Here is a 25,432-nt window from a genome sequence, read left to right as displayed (position 1 = left end):
AGACTCTAGTACAGGAGCAGGGGGAAATGGTGGGATGCAGAGAAGCCCGGGTAAGGGGGCAATTAGAGAGCGATGCAAGGAGGCCTCCCACTACAGGTGGGTGGGTACAGGAGCATTGTGAGAAAGCTGCATAGTTGGCCGCCTAGCTGTCATGGGTTAATGACCTGGGGCCTCCCCCGACTGGTGGTAACTAGACTTTTGGTGTCAGGTCAGTATAGCTGACTGGTCACTATACAAGTCCTCTTTTGACCAGACTTTCCAGACAAAAACCAGGCACCTGGCAAGCCCAGCTGCACAGGGGGTGACTGATCGGGCGCCAGGGCTCAGGCACATAGCAGCCAGCGGGCAAATGCGCGGCGGGGGCTGGGCTCGCAGGGAGGGGCCCCGGAAGACTCTCTCCCCGCCCTGCAGACTTTGGTCTGGTCGCGCTGCCGCCACAACGGCGGCAGCGGGACCCAGCATGGCGCTGTGCGAGGCCCCGCCGCTGCTCCGCGAGCTCGCTGGGTGACGGAGTGGGTGGAACGGGGCGCGTCAGCAGTAGTTGGGGGGCGGGGTCGATGCTGGTGGGGGCGGGGCTGTCCTCCCAGCAGGAACCAGTTACCTTTCCTGGAGGCCTCTTGCGGGGAGAGGCAGGTTACGTGTTTCCGCTGTCTCTCGGAAGTCGCGACGCGCGAGAAGGGGCTGGGCGGTGCCGGGCGCGCGCTGGGTGCCGAGGATGCTGGCGTTCTGTGGTCAGGGGCGGCTCGGGTGACCCCGGCGGCGGTTGCGCGGACGGTGGCGGCGGGGCCATGCTGAGCCGCAGCTCGTTCACCAGCCTGGTGGTGGGGGTGTTCGCGGTGTACGTGGCGCACACGTGCTGGGTGATGTACGGGATCGTCTGTACGCGGCCCTGCCCCGCCCCGGGCCCGGCCAAGGAGGAGCGGGCGGGAGGCGCGGCGGGCTGCATCTGGCCCTACCTGGCCCGCCGGCCCAAGCTGCAGGTGAGACGCGGGCTGGGCTCTCCCTCACCTTCCCGTGCCCGAGGGGCGGGCTGCAGCTCCCCGGCCCCTCGCCTGCCCCCGGGTCGCCGTTCCGCTGGCCGCAGATCGTTACCTTCTTGGTCGGCCGGTCTGCGGGCTCCGGCAGGGGTGAGCGCGTTGGCTGTGAGCAGCTTAAGGGCTCTGCCGGCTTGTGCTTGACGGGCACCAGCTCTGCAGCAGTTAACGGGGTCTAGCCCTACGTCCATAGGCGAGAGTCTTTTTTGTTTGCAGTTTATAATCTGTGCTTCCATCGTTGTTGGGGGGGGAGAGAGAAATGAGACTAGGGGACATCAACGTGATATAGAAAAGAATAAGGAGCAAGTGGAAGATGAAATATACCATGGAAAAGAGAGAGGCTTAGTAATGAGGCTAATATGTAAGAATCTAAGAATAAGGGAGATCTTGTGTATTGAAGGAAAATGGGATTATGAAAGAGCAATTGAGGAATAAAATAATATGTAGTTGAAGAGAATGAGTGGGAATAAGGAGAGAAGAACGAATAAAGAAATAGAGCAGGTGGCCCAGACAGGCACAATTTCATTAAACTAGAATAACTTTATGTTCCTATATTTTGTATTTCCCAAACATCTTCCAGTATTGCCAAGGCTAGGAGAAAGAGAGCAAATACTCTAAGTACTTATACAGAATTATGTACCAAAAAGCATTTACACTTAAATAATAGTTGTAATAATAATGGTTGTGAAGTCAAGCCCTCAGAAGATCGTCATTAATTACATGATCATACACTTGGTTTTCTAGGACCTCTGTGTCATACACTAGACTGTATGGTCGGTACTCAGTGGCTTATCTATTCATATGCTGTGTTCAATATTCCCCTATTTAATGTGGTCTGAGGCCTTCATTATTACACACAGGTTAAACCTTGAACTGAATACGGAATTATTAATGTACTCATGGGCTTTTCTGTAATGATCTGAGCATAATGAGTGCTTCACAAACATTAATGAATTTAGCTTCAGAACATTCTAATGAGGTGGTGGCATAGTAGATTCCTCTTATTAGCAATCCCTTAGATTGCCAGCAAAAAATTGCCATTATTCTGTGTTTACTAATAAGTGGAAGGCAGTTTGGCGGCCAGGAAAGAAAGCACTTCAATATGCCATCCCTGTCTGCCTGCCTCCAAATGTGCCTATGGGCAGGGTAGCAGCAGAGTAGGAGGTTGCAGCCTAGATGGTGTGGCTTTTTTACCAGGCACTGGGGCCCACAGACATACCTCTACCTCTCTCCAGGAGTCCTGGCTGAACACATCCCAGCACTTCCTTCCCTGACTGCAGCACCCCAGCAGCACACAAGTGGTTAGAGCCCTGCAAATCCACGGGTATCCATCCACTTTATATCTGCAAAAAGAACGAGGAGTACTTGTGGCACATTAGAGACTAACACATTTATTTGGGCATACGCTTTCATGGGTTAAAACCCACTTCATCGGATTCATGCAGTGGAAAATACAGTAGGAAGATATATATCTGTGGACCATTTCTGCGGATACCAGTACGGATGCAGATACAAATTTTGTATCCACGCAGGGCTCTGACGGTAAGAGCAGGCGGTCGCGGATCCTCCACCTGCCCTGGGCGGAGAGCTTGGGGGACAGGGGCTGGGAGCTGCCTAGGCCCCACGCCCAGGGCAGGTGGAGGGTCCACTGTGGCTCCCCACAGCTGCCCACCCAGCTCTTACCGTGGCCGGGCTGTGGTTCTGAGCCGCCCCCCTCCCTGACCGGAACCTGGTCGGGGAGAGCCACGCTGGCAGCTGTGGGGAGCCTGGGTCCCTCCACCTGCCCTGGGCAGGGGGCTGGGACACTGGGTCGGGGGCTGCTTGGGCCCCCCACCCAGGGTAGGTGGAGGGTCCGTCATGACTCTCTCCCTGACCGAGCTTGGAGCCTCAATCCAGACCCCAGTATAGAGCCCTGCAAATCCGCAGATATCTGCAGATAATTTCTGCGGATCACAGATCGGATGAGGATAATGTGCAGCTCCAGCATCTGGGCTGCAACCCCCCCCCCCCCCCCCTTCCCACTAATGCCCTGCCCATAGCCGCCTGGCCTGCAGCCCCTTAGCTCATGTAGGCAGGTTTGTGGAGCTGCAGCCTTGGAAGCACTGGGACATGCCGAATGCTGACCCCTGGCTGTACATCTTAGTGCTTCCTTTCCTGGTTGCAGCCATGCAAACCTGCCTGCATCTGGGGTCTTTCTTCCAAACTGCATTCTTAATAAGTAGCATGCCTGGTGCCAGAATCCAAATCCCATTAGCCTTAAAGTCAGTGGGACAGGATTGGTTCCCAGGAAAACACTGACAGCTGGAGCCCCACCGCCCATTCTCCGGTTTATCTGGATTTTTGGTTATCTGATCTGGCCCAATTAGATTGGATAATTGGGGTTCCACTGTATCAACTAATTTGGAGTTCCTCATCTGAGACACCAAGGTCTTGATTTTTCAGAGTAATTAACATTTGTACTTTATATGTTCAAAGCACCATTCCAGTTGACTTGTTTTGCAGTTGAGTGCTCAGCACTTCTGCAAATCTGTATGATTCAAGTTGGGCACTCAGAAATGAAGGGCACACAGTTAGCTAAATTTGGTTAAATAACTTGCCCTGTATTGCATAGGACTTGTATAGCAGATAGACGTCTAGAATCTAGCTGCCTCAGTCATGAGACCATCCTTTGTCTGTTCATCTTTCAAGTTCTTTAACAAATATATTCAGAGATGCCAAGGCCAGAAGGGACCATTGTGATGATCTATTCTGATGTGTATAGCACACGCCCTAGTACTTCCCTAAAATAATTCCCAGAGCATAGCTTTTAGAAAAACATCCAATTTTGATTTAAAAATTATCACTGATAGAGACTCTCTGATGATCTTTGGTAAATTGTTCCAATGGTTAGTTGCTCTCACTGTTAAAAATGTACACCTTATTTCTAGTCTGAATTTGTCTAGCTTTCAGTGAAACAGAGGCTGTACAGATGATAACTTCATTCACTACAAAGCCCTCATTCATTCCTTGAGCGTAGTCCAACCTGTGTACAGAATGAGAAAAGGGTTCTGGGGAGTCAATGTGGCCTTGTGGCTAGAGCACTAGACTTGTACTCAGGGAACCTGTGTTCTCTTCCTTACTCTGCACTTGGCTTGTTGGGTGACCTTGGACAAGTCACTTCACCTCTCTGTGGCTCAGTTTTCCCATCAGTAAAATGTGGATAATGTTACTGGCATCCTTTGTAAAGTGCTTTGAGAGATATCTCAAAAGTTAATATATTAGAGCAAGGTATTATTCTTATTCTTCTATAGAAAAAGTAGCATGTGATTTAAGATTGTATCATAATGCATACATAAGCACAGGGGGACTGAATTAAAGATACACAGGCAATATTAATTCTGGCATTTCTAAATTTCGGGTGTTTAATTTTGCAACCTTCGTTTTCTTTAAATGTGTTTTGTTGTTTCCCAATTTTTTAAAAAAGCAATCTAGAAAAATAAATCAGATGGAACCATGGAGCCCAGAAGGGTTGGAACCTTTAGATCTACAGCACTTGACTAATGGAGTAACTGTTAGCTGTAGTAGGCTCTATATTTCACCTATAGCAGCAGAGAGTGGTGCACAGCCTGATAATTCACCTGATTTAATGTGAAATGTCTTTCAATTTGGGGGAGAAGGCATCTTTCTGATCCTCCCAGAGGACTGCCCCATGGCCAGTGGTTTTCAAACTACGGGTCGCAACCCAGTACTGGGTAGTGGAATGTAACGCACTGGGTCGCGGCAGCTCTGGTCACCACCGCCAACTGGGCCTTTAAAAGTCCCATCGTCGGTGCTGCCCGTCTAAGGCAGGCTAGTCCCTACCTTTTCCAACACCACGCTCTGCCCTGGAAGCGGCCAGCAGCAGGTCTGGCTCCTAGGTAGGGGGGTAGTACTTGCGGGCGAGAGCCTCCACCTAGGAGCCGGACCTGCTGCTGGCCGTTTTCAGGGTGCAGCATGGTCCGCGGTGCCAGGACAGGCAGGAAGCCTGCCTTAGCACCACCACTGACCAGGAGTCGTCCAAGGGGCGCCCAAATCCCCAGCCTTGAGCCCCCCCAAACCCTGAGTTGTTAATGTTTTATTGTAGGGTCTGTATTCAATTTCTAGCCTCTCTTCCCCACAAATATTCTGTTGGTATTCTTGTATTATTCCTGTAATGATCAGTGGTGGTCAAGTCATATGTATTTTTATTTGGAAATGTTTTATAATTTATTTTTCTCTGTGGATCATATGTCTTTTCTTCTTTATTTTCCTGTGATGATGATTATGCCACCTGATATGGGCAAACTTAGAACAGCTTTGTTAGAGATATGGAATGTGCCCTTGCTAGCATGGAACAAACAGTTCTTTGTCCATGCACTGACTGTTTTATCCTTTCTTATTTTAGTTAAGTGTATACACTACCACACGGTCAAACATTGGTGCTGAGAATAATATAGATCTGATTTTGAATGTGGAGGATTTTGATATTGAGTCCAGATTTGAAAGGTAAAGTATTATTATTATAAAGTTCTTTAGTGTTCCTTCAGAATTATTGTATCTGTTATGTGATGCATGTTAGTGCCAGTGAATTAAGGTAGATCTGCCATGCACCACAGTGTTTTCACGTTCAAATAGTGATTTGTTGTTATTAACTCTGGTGGATTTTCCACCATCAAAGTTAATGCAGTATACAGCATATGGAAATTTAGGCTTTATTTAAAAGAAAATAATAGTGAATAAAAGTTTTAATGTTAAGTCTGTCAAAATGTCAGGCCTTATTGTAAATTTAGTCTAAAGTTGAGAATGAAGTGCTGCTTTACTTTTGATTGCTGTACTGGAAATACATGTACTTCAAACAATGTTGTATCAATGGCAGTTTGAAACTCATCTTGTTTTTGACTGTATACTAGTTTTTCATTTTCTAATACTTTAATATTTTATAATCTCTTGACATCTCCAATTCATTTAAAAATAAAGGGAAACAAAGAAGGGAAAATGTAGTTCTTAAGAAGAAATATAATCCACTCTGGCCCCACTGATGGGCTTCATGTATTTTTGCCTTTATTACAGTCCAGGAACCTTGAAGCTTAGTTGCCTGCTCTGGACCTAAAGTTTTACCAACTTTAATGTCCCTTTATTGTGCAGATTCAATGGTATATAATGTGCCAAATGTTTAAAGTACTTGGATAGTTTGGATTGTGCTGCCAGTATTTAAAACAACTGTTTTCAGCAACTTAAGTAAATATTTTACAAATGCTAATCAAGATGCCTTAAAGTATAGCTCTGCGCTGAATAGTGACTAAAATTGACATGGAAATCCAGGTTTGTCCTTCAATAACTTCTATATCATATCTGCTCAGTTTACATGTCAGGTGACTTTTTGCAACTTTGCCTAGAATCTGAAAGTCAAGCTATGTTTTTAGCTTGCACATCACCAACTCACTTTTCCATGTCTGTGTTAGTTCTGCATTTCTAACAGAGTAATATAAACTAATTCTTTGTTGCTGAAGTAAACAGTTAAGACTCTGTATACTTATGAAGGAACGTCAATTGGACTAGGAAGATGTCCTTTTTATTTCAGAGTAGAATCACACTTTTATGACTTAAAATGTTATGAATTTTTTATATTTAATTTTTCTAGAACTATGTCAATATTCCACTTCAAATCATCAGTTTAAAGAGAAACTATTTCACTTTTTAATTTAAAAAAAAACACCAAAACTAAAAAACCAAAAACACCCTGCCATTTTGCTTTTGGGTTGTCTATATCAGATTCTGCTGTGTTTTCAATTTTTTTTTTCTTGTAACTCCACTAATTGGAAAGCCTAACCTCTGGTCATATTATGCTTCAGCTCAGATGGGTAGTAAATATGTTTCTTTTACTGTGATGTAACTTGGTTCTGTGGTCCATGGAAGTGTTCAGTGAAGTGTTCAGTGCAGTGCTAGTCTCTGGTAGAATTAACAGAAATACAGTTGGGGCTATGTAATCCAAGATAAAGCAAGAAAGGCTTTTCCGCATTTAAACACACTGATATTACTATTACTCTGAGTTGAAAGTTTCATTGTCTGACACTGACAAAGTTAGAGAAATATTTAAAATTCGTTCCTGGGGAATCTGAAGAAGTGAGATAGAATAGCTTAACAATACATTGAATTGTTTAGAACTTCAAATTAGTTCGTAATTTGCTGTCATGTTTTATAATGATTACGTTGTGTGGAACTTTAATCCATGCAACTTCAGTAGTAATTGGGAGTAATTTTATACCAAAGCTTGTCAAAGAAAAGAAAAATTAAGCATTCACAGCTAGTACAAAATGAAAACATGCTGTTTCTTGCTACACTCTTTCCAGAGTTCTGTGTTTGTAATTTACCATGGCTGAAGAGGAATTTCATTGTCACTAAGTACTTGACAAAAGATAAGTTAGTGATTTATACTGAATACATTTTGCTGAAGATTTGTTTGTTACATGATGATGAAATTCATTTTTTTGGTTCACCCTTTCTAAATATTTTTTTAAAGCAAGTTCTAATATAGCATTTAAAAATAGCAAGAATTCTGTATTTATAATTGACTTCACTATACTATTTTATAATGTATTTTGTATTTTAGAACAGTCAATGTCTCTGTACCAAAGAAAACTCGAAATAACGGCACACTGTATGCATACATATTTCTTCACCATTCTGGCATTTTACCTTGGCACGATGGCAAACAGGTGCATATAGTAAGTCCTCTGACCACATACATGGTCCCTAAACCAGAAGAAGTTAATCTTATCACTGGAGAATCCACCACCCAGGTAGGCTTTTTTCCTTGGTGGTAAAAATGTATAAAAAGAGCATCTGAAAACATCTTTCTTATCATGTCAAGATAGACATAAAGTAGGTTTCTTAAACAGAAAAAAAAACCTAAATAAAATATCAAATGACTTTTTAAAATAGTAAGGGCAGGTGCGGGGTAACATGTAGGAACTAGAAAATATTATTTAGGTGTGTCAAAGAGGAGTGGGCGGAAGAAGGAGGGCTGATCAGAGCAGAAGGGACTCAAAAGGGAGGAGGATGGATGTAGTTGATGTCAGCAATACAGCTAACACCTTTGGATATTATTAATCAGCTTGACCTCTGTGGGCACGGGGAGTCACAAAAAGCAATTTGGGATTGTAAGACTTTGAAAATTGTATTACAGTCTAAAAGCAAAGAAAATCTCGCTCACTCACACATCCTTACCTTTCAAGATCAAGTATTTTTTGAAAGATTGACAGTGTTCAAATTATATAGGCTTATTCTTATAATTGGATTTTTTTAAATTTTATAGTAAATGTAAGGGGTGATTGTGCAAATTTGACTGTGAATAAGGGGTCGCCAATGTGAAAAGTTTGAGAAACACTGCGGATGAGAGTTCTCAACTTGGTGGTTGCAAATAGATTGGTGGTGATTGTAATCACCTTTCCTTTCTCTGTGAATGGGGACAGGGGAGTCCTGAAACTGTTTATTGTAACATGAGGTCACAGTATGGATAAGGTTAAGAACCACTGCTTTAGCAGAAGGAACTGGAACTGAGGAACAGAACATTGCTGATCGTCTTTTTGAATGTCAGTGCTCTGATTAGAAATGCGTGGGGAGGGGAGAGATTGGGTCTGGGTGTTTCAGCTACAGTCAAGTAGTTCAAAGGCAGTTATTTTTGCCAGAAAGCAAGTAACAGTTGAATTTTCAAAGTAAGCTGTACCGGAACATTTAAAATATTTATTGTAAATTTAACAACATCTGTTTCTGTATATCACATCTTATTTTGAGGGGGATACTGAAATTTGCATAGGCAAGTGAGTTTAATTTGCTGGCAAAGCCACAGTATACTTTGTAGGAGATTCAAAAGTTTGACACTTAGCTTAATCCTGATTATATGATCAGTAAACATAATTTGAATTGTAAAGTTTTGAATAGTTTGCAGGCTGGAAAGAGCCTTTTAATCTTAAATCAAACTGAACTGAAATGTTATAGAGGCACTTACAAGATCTGTAAGGAAGAGTCTCAGAAAGCTAGGTTTATTACTGTGCTTGCTTGCAGACCCATGAATGAGTTGGTGTAAATCAGATTTGTGAGGTGTTGGAAATATCATTCTCTTTAATATGGAAGATGTGGAGTCTGGTACAGTGGGTGACATCACACAGAAAATAAAAAATACCTTCAGAAGTTGTGGGGATTAAGGCTGAATTCATCAAGTTAGAACTGGCTGGCCTGATTGTAGATGGTTTAGCAGTGAATATGTGTACAGGCTTACTTTAGGCAAGATACTCCCCATGTTTTTGTGAACCTTGCCAGCTACAACCAAGGAGAACATCACTGTAATTTTGAAAAATATTTTCAAATTTTACTGGTTAAATCCACAAAACAAGTTCTTACTGATACCTTTCAAGCTATTTGGACATATGCACCATATGAGAGGGAGCCTGCCTTAGCCCCGGACCCCTGCTGCGCTGCCGACCTGACTTTTAATGGCCCGGTCGGCGGTGCTGACCGGAGCCGCCAGGGTCCCTTTTTGACTGAGCATTCTGGTCAAAAACCAGACACCTGGCAACCCTAGCCACTACCTCCATGGGCAGCTTCTCGGGCGTGGCTGTATTTCCCCCAGCCCCACCCACTGGGGTTGGTACCAGGCTCACCAGCAGCTGTCCCTGATCGAACTAATGTGTGCAAGCAGCTCGCACACCTCTGGGCAAGAGATGCAGAGCGCTGCATGGAAGGGACTCCTGTCCGAGAGTGTGCGAGCCGCTTGCACACACTAGTGCAACCAGGGACAGCTGCCGGGGGAGAGCGGAGCTGTGAGCAGTACAGCCGTGCCCAGGGAGCTGCCGGTGTGGGGTGCTGGTTCCTGGGAGCAGTGACCTGTGATGCTGCTGTTTTCGCTGCCGTGATTCCCAGTAGAGCTCTGCAGCTCCGTGATTTATCTCTGTGCAAAGCTCTACTCTTCGCCCCCTCCCCCAAAGCCCTCCCCTGCCTGCCACTAGCACCTCTTTGCCCCTTCACCCAAGGGTGGCCCCCTGTCGTTCACACTGGAGAGGCGTGAGCGGCAGGTGGGGAGGGACTTCAGGGAAGAGGCAGAATGAGGGCAGTGCCTGAGGGAAGAGGTGGAGTGGGGGTGGGAAGAGGAGCAGTGCAGGTGGGGCCACGGCCCAAGCACCCTTTCCACGGCAGCACTGTAAAGGTGGCAGGCCAACGCGCCTCCAAAGGGAGGAGCGCAATATCCTGTTTGGGGAGGCTTAATCTCCCCTGGCCTATTGTACCTGCCACCCATGTTCGACAGCCTGAGTTATCCTTGTTCTTAAGGAAAAAGGACAGGCAGATTTTGTGGGCACAGTGTGTTTCATGATGGACTTAAAATGCACTTGTGATTCAAGTCCTTTTTGAAGAGGGATTCTTTGCAAAAGCTAAAATATACTGTACTGAAACTTACAGCATGAAAGACAATCCTGGCCTTTATGTTAAAAAACGTATGCTTGGTGATGGTATGTTTAAACTTCTGGGTCAGGCCAGAAAGCAATACATCTTTTAAGGATATATTGATTTTGGTGGAAATTTGTTTTGTCCTGTAGCACGGCAATAGCAGCCATGTGGATTTTGCACAATAAACTTCATCTAAGCAATTCCACACGTGTAGCAAAGCAAAATCCAGAACTTGATTCAGATGTTAGTGACTGGCCAAAGTGTAGACTCTTTCCAGCTCCATTAGTCTGCTGTTTACTTGCTTGAAAGCGGACCAAGAAGAAAACAAATCGTAGCAAGTATTCAACAACAAATAAAGAAAGCATTAATGGAGGAAAGACTGAGAGGCTTGCATAATGATCCAAAGCAAAACAAATGGAATGGCAACTGTATCTCTTTAATTTACTTGAGAGAATGAAAAAACAGCCGGAATATTGGTTGTCTTTTTTTTTTTTTTTTTTTTTTTTTTTTTTTTTTTGACACCCAGTTCTGAAGTCTTAGTTGCTTGATAACAAGTGATCAGATTTTTTTTCTTTCCTAATGGAAGCTGAGATCTTTTTACAAATGTCACATGAAAGTGGTGTTGAGACAGCACAAACTCAGTGCAAGTAGTGTTATCCCCACGCTCCCACATCCTTATACAGAGCAAGCAGATGTCAGTGTTATGGCTGTTTCAAAATAGGCATGGAGAGTAATCAGAAAATCAGTGGTTTTTTTTAATTAACTTTTTTTCTGAACTGGCTTCAGATTTTTAAAAGTTTAAGTCTTGAACCAGAGAAGTATAATATTTCCTCTTTTCTAAGCATATATGTTTTTCAGTTTTAGTTTCAAATAGCAATGGGCATAGGATTCCTTCCAGCACAGTTAGAAAAATATTGATATGATGTCTGGTCCAAGCTGTAATAGTGCTAATTTTTCACATGTTCATGTTTCTGGTGTAGCTAATTGTAATCCAGGGTTTAAGTGACTTATTGTTTATTTTTTCTAAAATTTGCATTTAATGTGTACAGCTTGTTTCCTTTTTATTTAAAAGCAAATTGAAGCAGAAAAGAAACAGACCAATGCCTTAGATGAACCTGTCTCACATTGGAGGTCAAGGTTAACTCTAAATGTTATGGTGGAAGATTTTATTTTTGATGGATCCTCTCTCCCTGCTGATGTTCACCGATACATGAAGATGTAAGTTTACAGAGATTTTATTTTGTTAGACTTAGAGCTATTCAGTTTATAGGGCTAATTTCTCCTTTAAATAACCTCTTAGTGAAATATTAAAGTTGTACAGTTAAAATCACAGAACTCATTGTTGGGAAAAGGGTATTTTAACATCAGACTTAAACTTCAGCAATCACAATGAGCAATATTTAATAGTAGTAGCCCTTACACTATGACCCAAGATTGCACCACATCTTAATTGTGGCCCGCTTGTGCTTATGTATGATGATGTATTCTTTAACTGCATGATCACATCCGGTTTCCATAGAAACCCATCTCATTCAGTGCATAGATTAGACAATTGTGATGGTTTCCAGGGGTACCCAGGACTGTGAGTCACTTTGTTACCCCCAGCCTCCAGCAAGAAAGAGTCTTGCGTATGGTGGTGGGGTGTCATTGCCCTACCACCACCAGCCTTTCAATCACTCAAGCACGCTCCTGTGAGCTATGCCAGCCCTATCTGCCTTGCAGGCTAACAATACATACAGTCCAATCCCTCAGTCCCTTTGAAGAGCTCCAGTCTCAACACTGGCTACTCACAGAATTCCCAAATCCTCTGCTCCCAAAGGTGCAGTGTATCCCAGTTTTCCCTTAAACCACTGTTCCTGTAAAGTCTCATAGGACTCGTGAACAATTAAATAAACCTTCTGTTGTTTGATTATAAGAGAGACTAGAATTTCTACTAGAAACGAGAAGGTGATGGAAACAAATGGGTACAATATAAAACAAAATCATAAGTGAACTTGGGTCAATGTTTATTAATAGTTACCTTTCCTATCTAATAAAGTAGGTCCCTTCACCCTACTCCACCCCAAAGTTCAGTCTGTTGCAGAGCTGGCTGGCTTCACAGGAACCAGGGTCCAATTTTTCATGAGAACATTCCTGCTCCAAAGATGTCTCCTCAGTGAATGGAGACAGAGCGCTCTCCCCCCCCCCCTCTGTTATTCTGAAGTAATCTCTTGTATTTATTGTAATGTTCCTTTTTTATCTCCAAGTGATTTTGATTGTTTGCATTTGTCTCGGATGGTTTTCTATTGAAAGTCTTGCGTATCACATCACCAGCTAAGCAGGACAGGATGACCATGAACTCCCTCCTGTTTGAATGGGCCATTACAAAGGAACATCCCCTGGTGACTCACTTCTATTCAAAGTCCATAAAGCGTACTTTTAACATAATTATACTATTCCTTATTTGTTACCCGTACGTACATATTGCAATGATTATGCATCTTTGCAAGTTATGAGCTTTCTGTAGCTTTCGTATATGCTGTTCTTCAGGGATAAATATCCTGCAAGATATGTTTAGTGTAGTGAGTGAGTCAAGTTTTAGGTCAGTTGTTTGCCACGAGGTTTGTGTGTCACAACAATACACAGGGCATGAGTCAGGAATGTTAGCATGTGATTGTATAGTTAAAATTGGATCATAATTCCTACAAAGGGTCAGAATTAAGGTTGCACAGAAACATTTGGCATTTAATGCCCTGAAAGCTTAACATTCTCAATGTAATTTTTTACTTATATAGCTCATCTCAAAAAAAAAAAAATTTTTTTTTAAATAATAATAAATGTCTCATATGGTAGTTTTTTTTATGCTTCGGCATTTTCACTGCCCTTCTCTGCACCTTTATGCTACATCTGTTTTGAGATGGGAAGATAATAAATGAGTGTTGATTTATGATTGTAATATGCTGCTGGAGATATCCAGAGCTGTGAGCACTATATAATCTCTCTGCCTCAGCAAGAGTTAGTTTTGCTAGCAACAAGACTGGTCAGCTGCCTGCCACAGCAATCAATCTTCCTCACGAGCAAACTTCTCAAGGCTCTCCTAGCCCAAACCATCGGGTTGCCAGGTGTCCAGTTTTCGACCGGACTGTCCAGTCAGATGTACTGACCTGACATCAAAAGTCTGGTTACTATGCTGGGTGGGGTGGGAGCGTCATCAACCTGCACCAGCCCCTGCTCAGCTGGGGCCACCTCCTATCTGCATCTTGTGGCCAGGCAGGCAGCAGGCTCTGCGTCAAGCTGCAAATCGTGTCCCAGCCCCAGAGCAGAGGGAGCCCATCTTAGGGGGAAGGGGGAGGGAGGTGGAGAGGATCGAGTGATTGGACGGGGGGAGCGAGTGGGGAATAGGGCCTCGAGGGAAAAGGCGGGGCAGGCATGGTATCTTTGGGGGAAGAGGTGGGGCGGGGGGGAGAGGCGGGGCAGAGGGGTCTGGTTTTCAAAAATTAGAAAGTTGGCAACCCTACTTGCCTAGGAGGTAGCAATTAGTGCACTCCAGCCCCCAGTCTCCTGAGAGACGTTTCTCTGCAGTGCACAGCTGCTACCATGGTGCATTCACAAAGGATAATTAAAATTTGCTGTTCTGTTGGTCAGTACATCAGAGTTTATTAATTTAGTTAAATACACCCTTCACTTCAAACAGATCACTAATTGGTTTATACTAAAAGTAAAACAAGTTTATTAACACAATGGCATAGATTGTTACTAAGTAAAAGAGATAAAGGTAGAAATGGTTACAAGAAAATGAAAGTGGAAATGCATGTCTAAAAGTCTAAAACTTAATCTAGCAAGATCAGTCTTTGTCCAAGATAATTTCTTTTACCTACAGTCTCAATTCGATCTTTTTTTTATTGGCAAGCATTGCCAGGACCCATCACAGAGATCAAATCGCTTGGTTTCTGTGTCTCCTAAGGTGAAAGATTAAGATGGAGGTTCTCTCTGTTCCTTATATCCCTAAAGGGATTGCCTTGGTCTTACAAGTCAGGAAGGCCTCCTGGAAATTGTTTCATGTCTCTCTCTAGGGTGCAGGAGCCATGTTAATTCTCTGTCTTTTGAGTTACGGGCCAGGTTAACCCTCCCTTGTTTAGCTTGATGACTTTATTTATTGCTAATATGTAAATTGAGGTAAACGCACATTCCTTTGTCTGAGACAGTCCTGTTTATCGCCTTTACCTAGGCTTGGCTGTCTGACGTTAAACATGTTTTAGTAACATCGTACAGAGAGAATTCATAACTTCACATACAATGTTAACACATGCATTTTACAATAATATTAATACCCAGTCTTCATATGGTACTTCAGAAAGCATATTTTGTACAAATATTACAATAATGTGTTCGTGTGAACGCAGGAGTACTTGGGTCACAATGATGCATTATAATTTCAGTTATTTTCAGTAAGGTTGTATTAAGAAACAAATATCCAGTGGTCTTTTTGACTGCCATTGTGCGCACCAGAATATCTTTAAAATAGTCCCTACCATCAATGTGAGAATAATCTGAAGTGCTGCAGAAAATTATTTCCTATTGGGAGAATGCCATTGAGGCTGTGCCACCGAGTGAAAGGTGGAAGATGTTTTATTATGGATATTTCCTCAGATAATTCAGGTTTTATCTGGTGGGAGGGAAACAATGATCTGGGATCAACTGTCTCTTCTAGAAGAAGGCAACTATGTCCTTGATCTTACAGATGCTTAAATCTAGATAAATTGCAAGTGCAGGATAGTTCTTCATAGGGGATCAGCAGCACCAATTCAATGTACTAGAGAGTCAAGATGGTCTTGGGATTAGGTCAATAGATGGGGACTCCAGAGTTTTAGATTCTATTTGGAACTCTGCCTTTGGCTTCCTGTGTGACTTGGGGTACGTCACTTGGGCCTGGTTCTGTCGCCCATACTTTGAATAGTGTTCTATTCTGCAAGTACTCCCACTGTGTTCAGTGTAGCTGTATTTACTCTGGCAAAGTTTGGACACGCATGGGTGCACTTCTACAGTTCTACCGGCAATTGTGGAAGCTGTAGTCTTGACATGGCACTGGGTTTTTTACCACCATGTCATCTAGACCACCTCTGTTTAGATGACCTGGTAGTAAATAGGCCTGTGCCTTGTGTATGGTTTGTCTCCCACCATTACTTATGCCAGTGGAGCTGCCCCAGCGACTAATTATACATGCAGTTTTTCCTAGTGTTTACAAGGCACAGGGACTTCACTAATATTTGTGATTTATAGTGTAGTTGTAGCCGTGTTGGTCCCAGGATATTAGAGAGACAAGGTAGGCAATATCTTTTATTGTACCCACTTCTGTTGATGAAGGAGACATGGTTTTGAGCTACACAGAGCTCTTATTTTGACTGAAGAAGAGCTCTGTGTAGCTCAAAACTTTGTCTCTTTCACCAACAGAAGTGGGTCCAATAAAAGATATTGCCTCATCCACCTTTTCTCTCTAATGTTTGAGGTATTCAAATTCTGTGGTGAGTGCTGTGAAAAACTCTTTAAGTTGCACTGGTTTCATAGACTAACTTATTTTTACAATCAAGTAAATTTTAAATATGGGTAATCCCCAGTCTCTCATTACTGGGATACAGTTTCTTGTCTTCACCAGACATTGTAATGTCTGCTCCCACTTCTGCATGCTGTAGATACCTCACTACCAACTTCAAATGATAGTTTTATCCATCTTTTGTTTCTTTTGTTCTCTATCCTTTATACTGCATGTGTATCTGGAACTCTTCACTTATCCTGTCTTTCTGTATTGCTAACCATGAAGTTGAAACTGCAAAAAGTGAACTGAAAAGGATGAATTCTCATTTGCACCAAATATACTACTATGATAGGGTAAAGAGGTCCAGTATGGAAACTTTCATGGCACACATTAAAGTTCAATATGTGTGAAACTATGTATAATTGATTCCAGAAATTTATTTTTTGTGCACTAATATGATTAGAAAAAGTTTTCTTTCTGGAGTAACGTAATCATAAAAATCCATGTTTGAACATCATAGGGTTCAGTTGGGGAAGACTGTGCATTACCTTCCAATATTATTTATTGATCAGCTAAGCAACAGAGTGAAAGATTTAATGGTGAGTAACAAAATGCCTTTTCACTAAATTTTGAATTACAGTTTTAAGGAAATGCTGTAATTAAGGCTTTGTCCTTGTTTCCATTACAGCAGCCCACCTCACAGAAATTCAGTGGACACAGCTAATATGTTGCTAATCTAATCTTCAGATTAGATGTTGATTAAATGCCCAAAAAATTTGTTAATGCAGAATTAAGGGTGTTCTTTCAGAATGTGGAAATTGGCTAGACCAGAAAAACTCCAAGTTAAGATACACACTGATTGCCAGGCTGGCTGCATCTCCTGCTTTGAGCAGGGGGTTGGATTAGATGACCTCCCGAGGTCTCTTCCAGCCCTAATCTTCTATGATTCCTGGTCTCTTTGAGCACCCTCAGTAGGTCTCAAGCCTGTAGCTGGTGCTTCTGATTTAGGGTGGAATTACATGACCCTTCCATTCTCAGGCCAGGCCCTTGGTTGCAGTCACCTGGTACTAACCATGGTTACCTTAGTAGGTCTAACTTAGACTCAGACCCTGTTGTTCTGTTTTATCCAGAAGCAGCGACAGTGGTAATCAGTGACCAAACCGCCTCCTTAGAGAAGATTTATTTAGAACAAAAGCATTTCAGAGAAAAACAGATCTGAAAACAACATAGACTAGACATCTGTCTATTTTGCCAGGTAACTAATTATATTCCAGGTGAGGATCCAGGCAGGTCTGTAGACCTCAGAGACCTCTAGGGTCTGACTGGAATAGTCCATTCCCTTAACTCGCAAACTGTTTCTCTCCTTTGCTTCAGTGAGAGTCCTCTTTTAAAAGCTGTTCAGTCTTTTTGATCTCCAAGTTCCTAGCCTGGCAAAACAAGCTTGCATCTTCCTTGGAGACTTTAAATCTGCTGGCTTTTCACATTCTTTCAAGTGTCCACAGGGGTGTTCTTATCAGGGGCCATTATCATTTTCCTGTTCTTTTCACAGCTCCCTATTAAGTTACATCAGTGCGTTCATACAGGAAAGTCTTAACACAGTAACTTCCTCTCATTAACCTGGTCATGTATGGTACTCATAAAATTATTACATCTCTGCATTCTTAGATTACATAGCAATTCCACAAATGCTGTAACTTTGTCCACTGTTCACATTTCTGGAAAGGCATGAGGCAGCTCTGGGCAAGTTTAACTCTGCACTAACAAATTCTTGGGCATTTAATTTCTCTTTTTTTTTTTTCTTTAATAACTTTTCGTCACTCTCATGTACCACAGCCCAGCCCTTCCATTCACTTTCTCTGACTCCTTGCAGTGATTACCTTGTACACAGAATGTGTTGCCCATACATCATCTCTTTGTCCTCCCATTTCTGTGCCTGTTCTGCGCACCTGATTCTTCCTCCTCCCAATGTTGGCAGGGATCCCAAAGGTTGAAAAGCTGAGGAGCAAATGCAGGAACTAAAATGGAATCAGTGGGGAACCTTTTAGAAGAGGGGACCGACATGATGGATGTGGATGATGTTGGGGAGGCTTTGTCTCTGTCCCCCCAAAAAAACCCAGCTTTTCAACTCTGATCCCTTCCTTCCCACCCTGCTATTCCCTGCACTGTTCTAATACACTCTCAGATAGCCCCTCACTGCTCCTACTCCCCAAATTTCCTCCAATTGCTCAGACCCCCACCACTGCCTCAACATCTCGTCCATGCTTTCTATCATGTCCCTGGCTCCGACCCCCCGTATTACCCCTGCTGCTCTGAGCTACCCCACACCAGCTCCACCTTCTTCCTTGCCACTCCATGCCCCTGGTAAGCTTGGAGGGGCCCTGAGGAGGTAGGAAGGTAGCACTGGTGGAACTGTAAGGAATGCATTCATCAGCAGGAGGCAAGGAGGGGCAGGAGAGTGGAGATAGAGATTTGGGAAGGACCTCTGTGTCTAATGTTCGGGGAAGAGGCTCTATTCATCCTTCTGCAGTATAGCACACTCAAGATATATGAAGGGGCCCAGATGTTCTTAAATGAATGAGAACACCCCATGGAGATGAATACAGCCTGAAATGATAGTTCTGAGAGGTGTGAATTGCTTCATTCATCTCAGTGGGTTGTCTTGTCTCCCCCACTGCGGGTGCTTAATATCACAACTAGCAGATGGGGTGGGGGAAGAGGCTCAGGACCCTCTGGATGATGGTTCACATGGGGAGTTAGGGAGAGGGTCACAGGACCCCCAGATCACAGCACAGACATGGGACATGGAGAAGGCCTCAGACTTCATTCCATACAGGGGCGGGGGACCCAGATCTATGCTTACATATGGGAATCCTTCGTTCCTGGGGGTAGGATTGCTGCTGCCCCATTCCCCTCTCTCCCCACTTTGTGAGACACATTCCTTCTCAACCATAGCCCAGAGAGATGGGGTTGTGTGTGGGAGTCATGTCCCTCTATCTGGCCAGGACCAGAGAAGTGGGAAATGGGCAGCAACTTCAAATGGTAGGGGAGAATGTGGGGGAGGGGGCCTTGTTAGCTTCAAATTGCCCATTCCTAACCCCATAGTTGACACTGAATTATACAGAAGACATCATAACCCAGTCACTGTGTTAGATTATTACCTCACTAAGGCAATAGTTTCAGGGCTTGTCTACACTACCGCGCGGGGTCGATCTAAGATATGCAACTTCAGCTATGTGAATAGCGTAGCTGAAGTTGACATACTTAGATCTACTTACCATGGTGTCTTCACTGCGGTAAGTCGACAGCTGATGCTCTCCTGATGTTGACTCCGCTTGCGCTTCTCGTTCTAGTGGAGTACCGGAGTCGACAGGAGAGCACTCGGCGGTTAATTTATCACATCTATACTAGATGCAGTAAATGGACCCCCTCTGGATTGATCGCTGCCCGCCAATCTGGCAGGTAGTGTAGACAAGCCCTTAAGGTCAGAGATCTGCCTGCTCCCAGGCAACAAGACAGACCCACATATGCATAAGGAAGTAAGATGGAGACCCTTCCAAAACAAACACAACATTGCATACCCAGTCGCCCCTCTTGAGGTGATGAGAGAATGAATCATATGGGAAATGTTAGTTATGTTGCTTAATGCACTTATCAGAGATGCTTAGATGCTTCAGAGATGAGGGTTGTATAAGCATCTGAATAGAACAAACTACACATTTAGTATATTAACACATGGTGTTTTAAATACTACTTTATTGATTTTTTTTATGAAAATTGAACAACCCCTAAGTATTAGCTGTTATTTCCATTTGCATTCCCATTTGTATGTATATTAACTTTGTTGTTAAGACTATTTTCTGTCCAAATGCAGATAATAAACCGTTCAACGACAGAGCTACCTCTTACAGTGTCATATGATAAAATATCTCTTGGAAAGCTCCGATTTTGGATCCACATGCAAGATGCAGTGTTCTCCCTGCAGCAGTTTGGTATGTTTACTTTTTCACAGCAGAAGGCCAGGTTCTTATCTTCTAATGTATAAACTACATATTGACTGCCTTTACAGTACTGTAAAATGGTGTAGTTCTTTTGTCTTGTTTGACACACTATCAGAAAAATCTGTGGGTTTCTGCAATATACATCATCTTGAGTTTGTACATATAGTATGTTGTGGTTAAAATTAAGCAATAAAATCAGCAGCTGAGACTAATATTGCAAGGGAGCAGTGATCCTTCCACTAGTTGTTAGGGGCTTTTGCATGTGAAAGTCCGTAAGTGCTGCTTTAAAAAAAAGTCACTATTTGGAGTATACTTCTAAAAAATGTTTTATCTTGAACTCCTGAAAAATAAAATCTTAAATAAAAATGGCACTTCATTATATTCACTTAGCTAAAAATAAAGTATACATAAAAGAAATGCCCTATTGCTAACAGACTGATAAACTATGGGAGGTAGTTCATGCTTCTATAGCCTACTTTAATTCAGATTGCCTCAATTCTCAAGTAGTTAACTTGATACACAGATCCTAATCTTAAGAAATACCTCCGTTCTCCAAATGACTTCATTTGGAGTTGCGTACCTAAGACCTGAATTTAAACTTCTAGGGATGGATATCCAGAATGAGTGGAAATTTTAGAAATCAAACATTTAACCTCCAGATAGACTGGTCATTGGCAGGCCAATCATGTCTTCTCCATTCCCTTGACTCTGCCCTGTCTGTGGTGTATTTTGCTCACCAGTAATTTTTCTGCCTCACTACAGCAGTGCAGCCAACCAGCTTCAGGAACTGTACACTGCCTGCCATTCTACTCAGGATTTCTTTTGCAGAGTTTTCAAAATTGTGTCTTTGTTATAACATAGATTCAATAAAATATTTTCATTAAAAATAATACATGAGGTTTTTGTTTTAATGAATAACACTGATGATAAACTTTCTGTGTTTTGTATCTTCAGACGGTCAGATACAAAAGTCAGTACTGTAAATCTCTTTGAAGTAACACAATTAGGCAGGTAAAAAAGAAAGGGAGAGCCATTCTGGAAAAAAGAAATAGAAAGTAAAGGGCAGCTGATTAAATTAACCAGCTTCCCCAGCTTATCTCTTAAGTGAACATTCCAGTTGAAACAATTTTTTTATTAAAATAATTTGTGAAAAAAGCATCTAAACTTGCATACTTTCTCAAAGAGTAGCTGTGCAAATTTGTACAGAGTCACAAGATTCCAGGCATGCTAAATCTATGCTTTTGTGAAAGGGAGAGTCAGGGAGTTAGATAATGTTTTCACCCCTCAGCTCTATTACACTATCTTTTAAAGGCGCTGCACAAAACTTGCATCTCTGGGAGAGGAAGAACTAAAGTACATTTAAGCTACCTTCTCACATTCCTGGTTCTGGGCTGCAATTGTGGTCCCCAGAGTATCTTAAGTAGCCTGTCCCCAGCTGCATATGGGTGGAAGTTCCTCTTCATGCCTCCTATCCTGGGACTTGTGGCAGAGGCATAATAGGCAGCATAAATTGCCCTGTGCAAATCCTGCAGCAGGCGGGACTTTCCCAAGCCAGATCTGGGCTGTAAAGAGTCTTCTGCACTACAACAGCAGCATAAAAGGGCCAACAGTGAAGGAGTGAATTCTTCTCAAGGTTTTTTCTCTCTCTTAAAAATAATAGAAAAAGTATCCAAAACCAAAACCTGAATCAGTATCTGATGCATTCTTTATAGTTCAGAGACCTCAAGATAATAAAATTTAGGAGTTTGTTTTCACTGATGCCCAGTACTACTATTATGATCTTATATTTCAACTCCAATAGATTTGTTGAAACAGGACAAATATGTATGAAACATTTTAAAATCCCATACATCTATCTTGAGAGGATGTGATGGCTCTTTCCCATTTAATAACTAATTTTAATGGGTATAAGAAGACACAGAAATTTCCCTGTACAATCGTCCCACAACATTCTGAGTTGCCTTATTTAAAAAGAAAATTTGCTCATTAAGAAAGGGCTCTCTAGTACTGGAAACTTTAAATTCTGTTCAATAAGAAAACCCCTTTCCTGAAAATATAGGATAAAGGAAAGGCATGGATTAAGGTCAGAAAGGAAAATTATGATCTAGTCTAATCTGTATAACACAGAGCATAGAATTTCACCAAGTAATTTCTGCATCTAGCTCAGTAACTTGTAGTTTAATCTTTCTAAATACATCCAGTCTTAATTTAAAGACGCCGAATGATGGAGAATTTACCACAAACCTTGGTAACCTGTTGATTATACTCACAGTTAAAAATGTGCATTTTATTTTCAGTTTGAACTTCGCTGACTTCAGCTTCTTGCCATTGGATCTCTTTATGTCTTTTTCTGCTCGGTTAAAGAACCTTCTAGTATCAGTGTCTTGTCCCTGTGTTGGTATTTATATACTGTCATCTCTTAACCTTTTGAATAAACTAGATCAATTGACCTTCTTAAAATCTCTCACTGTAAGCCCTGTTTCTCAGATTCTCGATCATTCTTGTGGCTTTCCTCTGAACTCTTTCCAGTTTTTCATCATCCCATTTAAAATGCTGATAGATGCAGTAGTTTCACAAGAGCCATATGCTGGGATGATATCATGTCCCTCCTCAGTATTCCTGTTTGTCTGATTGTTAGCCCTTCTAGCTAGAGCTGGGAATATATGTTCAGTTGGTTATCCACCATCGTTTCTTAAGTCCTTTTCAGAGTCACTTTTGAGGGTTATAGTCCACTATCTTGTAGGTATAACCTACATTGCTTATTCTTTGAGTGGTTGCAGATGGGTATTTCACTCAGGTGCATTTGTGCTGAGGGCATCAGAGTTGGAGACTTTCCCCACCATAGTACCTATTGGAACGGCGCGCCCACCCTGTGTTGCCTTTGGCCCCTTCTGAAACAATATAAGGGTGATGCTACCCTAATCCCCCTCAGTCCCTTCATACCGCCAGTATCCTTAGTCGGAGCTCCCCCTGTGCGAGTCTTCTCATGGCTTTTTTTCTCTGCATCACACTTGTCACTGGGACTTCTCTTGTAAAGAATTTTTAATAGTATCTGTAGTGTAGTATAGTTTGTAGCTAATTTAGTTTGTCCTTATAGTAATTTCTGGTGCTCAGCACTATAGGGCATGCAGCGTTGTCCAGGCCTTCAAACGTTGCTTGTTAGGTGGACTTTCTATTCCCAACAGTTGACTCCTACACTTACTGCGTGTAGGTGAAAGTCACATTAAGGAGAATGTATCATCTGTTGGGAGAACACAGATTGCAAGAGACCTTCACCTGAAGCAGCTTTTGTTGGAACAGGCTATGAGGCCTGCAGTAGCACCAAGACCCTCTTCCGCTAGCAGGACTGGCAGTCCTCAGCCAGCCACCTTCCGCATCAACACTGATAGACAGACCCCTGGACTCTGACTCTTCCCCACGAAGAGAAAGGGGTCGATATGTGTTCCCTGAGGTACCCCAGAAGAGACCTACAAATCAGATCAGGGATGTTCGAAATTGAGGAGAGAGTTGTCCTCTTTATCAAAGATAGTTCCTCAACATTCACAAGATCCAGGGTACAGCCAAGCTACCGATTCACATCAAGGCTGGAGATTCCCAGTACTGTACCACTGACTCAGGGCTCACCTGGTGGACAACCACTGAGTCTGGTACCTATGGTGCCACTGCTTTTTGGTATCAACAATCCCACAAGCCTATATGGTAGTAACAGACTTATTCTGCCTGTCTGTACCAGCCTCCCTGCTTACTCAGGAGGCGGGTGTTCTATCAGCACTGCCAGCTGTTTCAGGCTCCTCAAATTCTACAGACTCAGGGTTGAGGCCGCTACTGTTGATGCCCTCGGTACCAGTAAAACCACAGGCACCTTCCTCGGTGTAGATGCCTGTGGGGCAGCACCGATATTCCCTTTGTCCTTGGTGCCATCTCTGTCCTCTGTTTAGTCACCATTAATTTCAGTTAACACAGGTGCCCTTTGAAACCCCCAATTCTGTTGTGCTCTTTGGTACTGTCATGGAAGATTTTCTGGTACTGACAACAGTCCCATTCCTGATACCAACTTTGCCCTTCTCTCATTGGACTGTGGATAAATTGGGCTATTCCGTGGTCCTGCCGGAGTGGCCACCAAGAGTGCCCAAGGACTTCTGTTACTCTAATATGGAGTCATCCAGTTGGTCTTTGCCTTGGCGAAAAGTCCCAAAGATCTTGCAATGGGCAGCAAAGGGAAAGTGTCTGCACCAAGAGCACAGCTGTTCTAACAGTAAGGGCAGAACCTTGGCATCCTCAATGTATTGACCCCCTATGCCATACTCTCTCACACAGTGATCACATTGAGACCTGTGGGGTACTCCCTGCTTGAAGAGGTCTAGATTTCTACTTCAGTCCAGAGGGCGATTCCCTTAATCCTGAGATGGACCAGCCCCAAGAGTGGCCTCTGTTACAGATGCAAGAGGAGGTCTGTCCTCTTGAGACACCTCTTTTTGGGGCAGCCTTTGCCAAAGGAGCAACCTCTACCCCAAGTGATGCCAGCAGTCCCATCCTCTCCTTTCCTGGACAACTCTGTAATCCCAGATTCCTTGTCTTCCCTCCCAGAGGATTTTAAATCTTACCAGGACTTACTTTGGGCAGGTCTACACTAGGATTCTCCATCAGTGACCATTTATAATCAAGATTGGATGTTTTTCTAAAAGCTATGTTCTAGGAATTATTTTGGGGAAGTTCTGTGGCCTGTGTTATACAAGAGGTCAGACTAGATGAGCACAATGGTCCCTTCTGCCTTGGACTCTCTGAATATTCTTCAGGCAACAATTCTGGGAAGGGTTGCCTTCCTGATTAATGACACCTTATTACAGTCAGCAAAAGCTTTGTGGCGTATAGGTGTATAAAATGTTAGTTGCCAAGCTTCCCCTTTCCTTATTCATTTTGGAGCTGATTTTAAAGACTAGACAAACTCTTGTAGGACCAAATTTAGTGACTGGTCAAGATCAATATCTTATAAATTACTAGCTCAAAATGTTTTTAGGTAAAACATACAAAAATTGATTTTTTTTTTTGTCAGCAAAGCTAGCATCTGGTTTTTATTATTTATCCGTTTTTTATTATTTTTATTATTATTATTATTTATTAAAACTTGTGTCACTTAAAAAGGGTTTCCTTTATACTTGAATCTACTATACTAATATCTAGAATGCTAATTTTTTGGTACTTTCACATTTTACCTACTCTTTCTTCCAGGCTTTTCAGAAAAGGATGCAGATGAAGTAAAAGGAATTTTTGTGGATACTAACCTATACTTTTTGGCTTTGACATTCTTTGTAGCAGCATTCCATGTAAGTGGATCACTTGCTGTTTTTAAGCAGTATACACTTAAGTATAAGTAAATAATAAAAGTAAAGGTACTTTGAGCATTGACACTCAAATTTCTCTAAATACCAATAATTGTTTTTGGAAATGTT

General features: G+C 42.6%; 1 protein-coding gene across 1 annotated transcript in view; it reads left to right on the top strand.

The window, feature by feature from the left end:
• The first annotated feature begins 788 nt into the window (after positions 1 to 788).
• CLPTM1L (CLPTM1 like) overlaps positions 789 to 25,432 on the top strand; it is an 86,013-nt gene continuing 61,369 nt past the window's right edge. The window contains exons 1-7 of the mRNA XM_065398727.1: positions 789 to 980; positions 5,437 to 5,537; positions 7,642 to 7,831; positions 11,545 to 11,690; positions 16,505 to 16,583; positions 19,856 to 19,973; positions 25,212 to 25,306. Of these exons, the coding sequence (XP_065254799.1) occupies positions 789 to 980; positions 5,437 to 5,537; positions 7,642 to 7,831; positions 11,545 to 11,690; positions 16,505 to 16,583; positions 19,856 to 19,973; positions 25,212 to 25,306 (921 nt within the window). The remainder of the gene's footprint in view (positions 981 to 5,436; positions 5,538 to 7,641; positions 7,832 to 11,544; positions 11,691 to 16,504; positions 16,584 to 19,855; positions 19,974 to 25,211; positions 25,307 to 25,432) is intronic.

The sequence above is a fragment of the Emys orbicularis genome, chromosome 2 (genome assembly GCF_028017835.1).
Source record: "Emys orbicularis isolate rEmyOrb1 chromosome 2, rEmyOrb1.hap1, whole genome shotgun sequence".
NCBI classification, from domain to species: domain Eukaryota; kingdom Metazoa; phylum Chordata; order Testudines; family Emydidae; genus Emys; species Emys orbicularis.
This window is presented reverse-complemented; position numbering and strand designations above follow the sequence as displayed.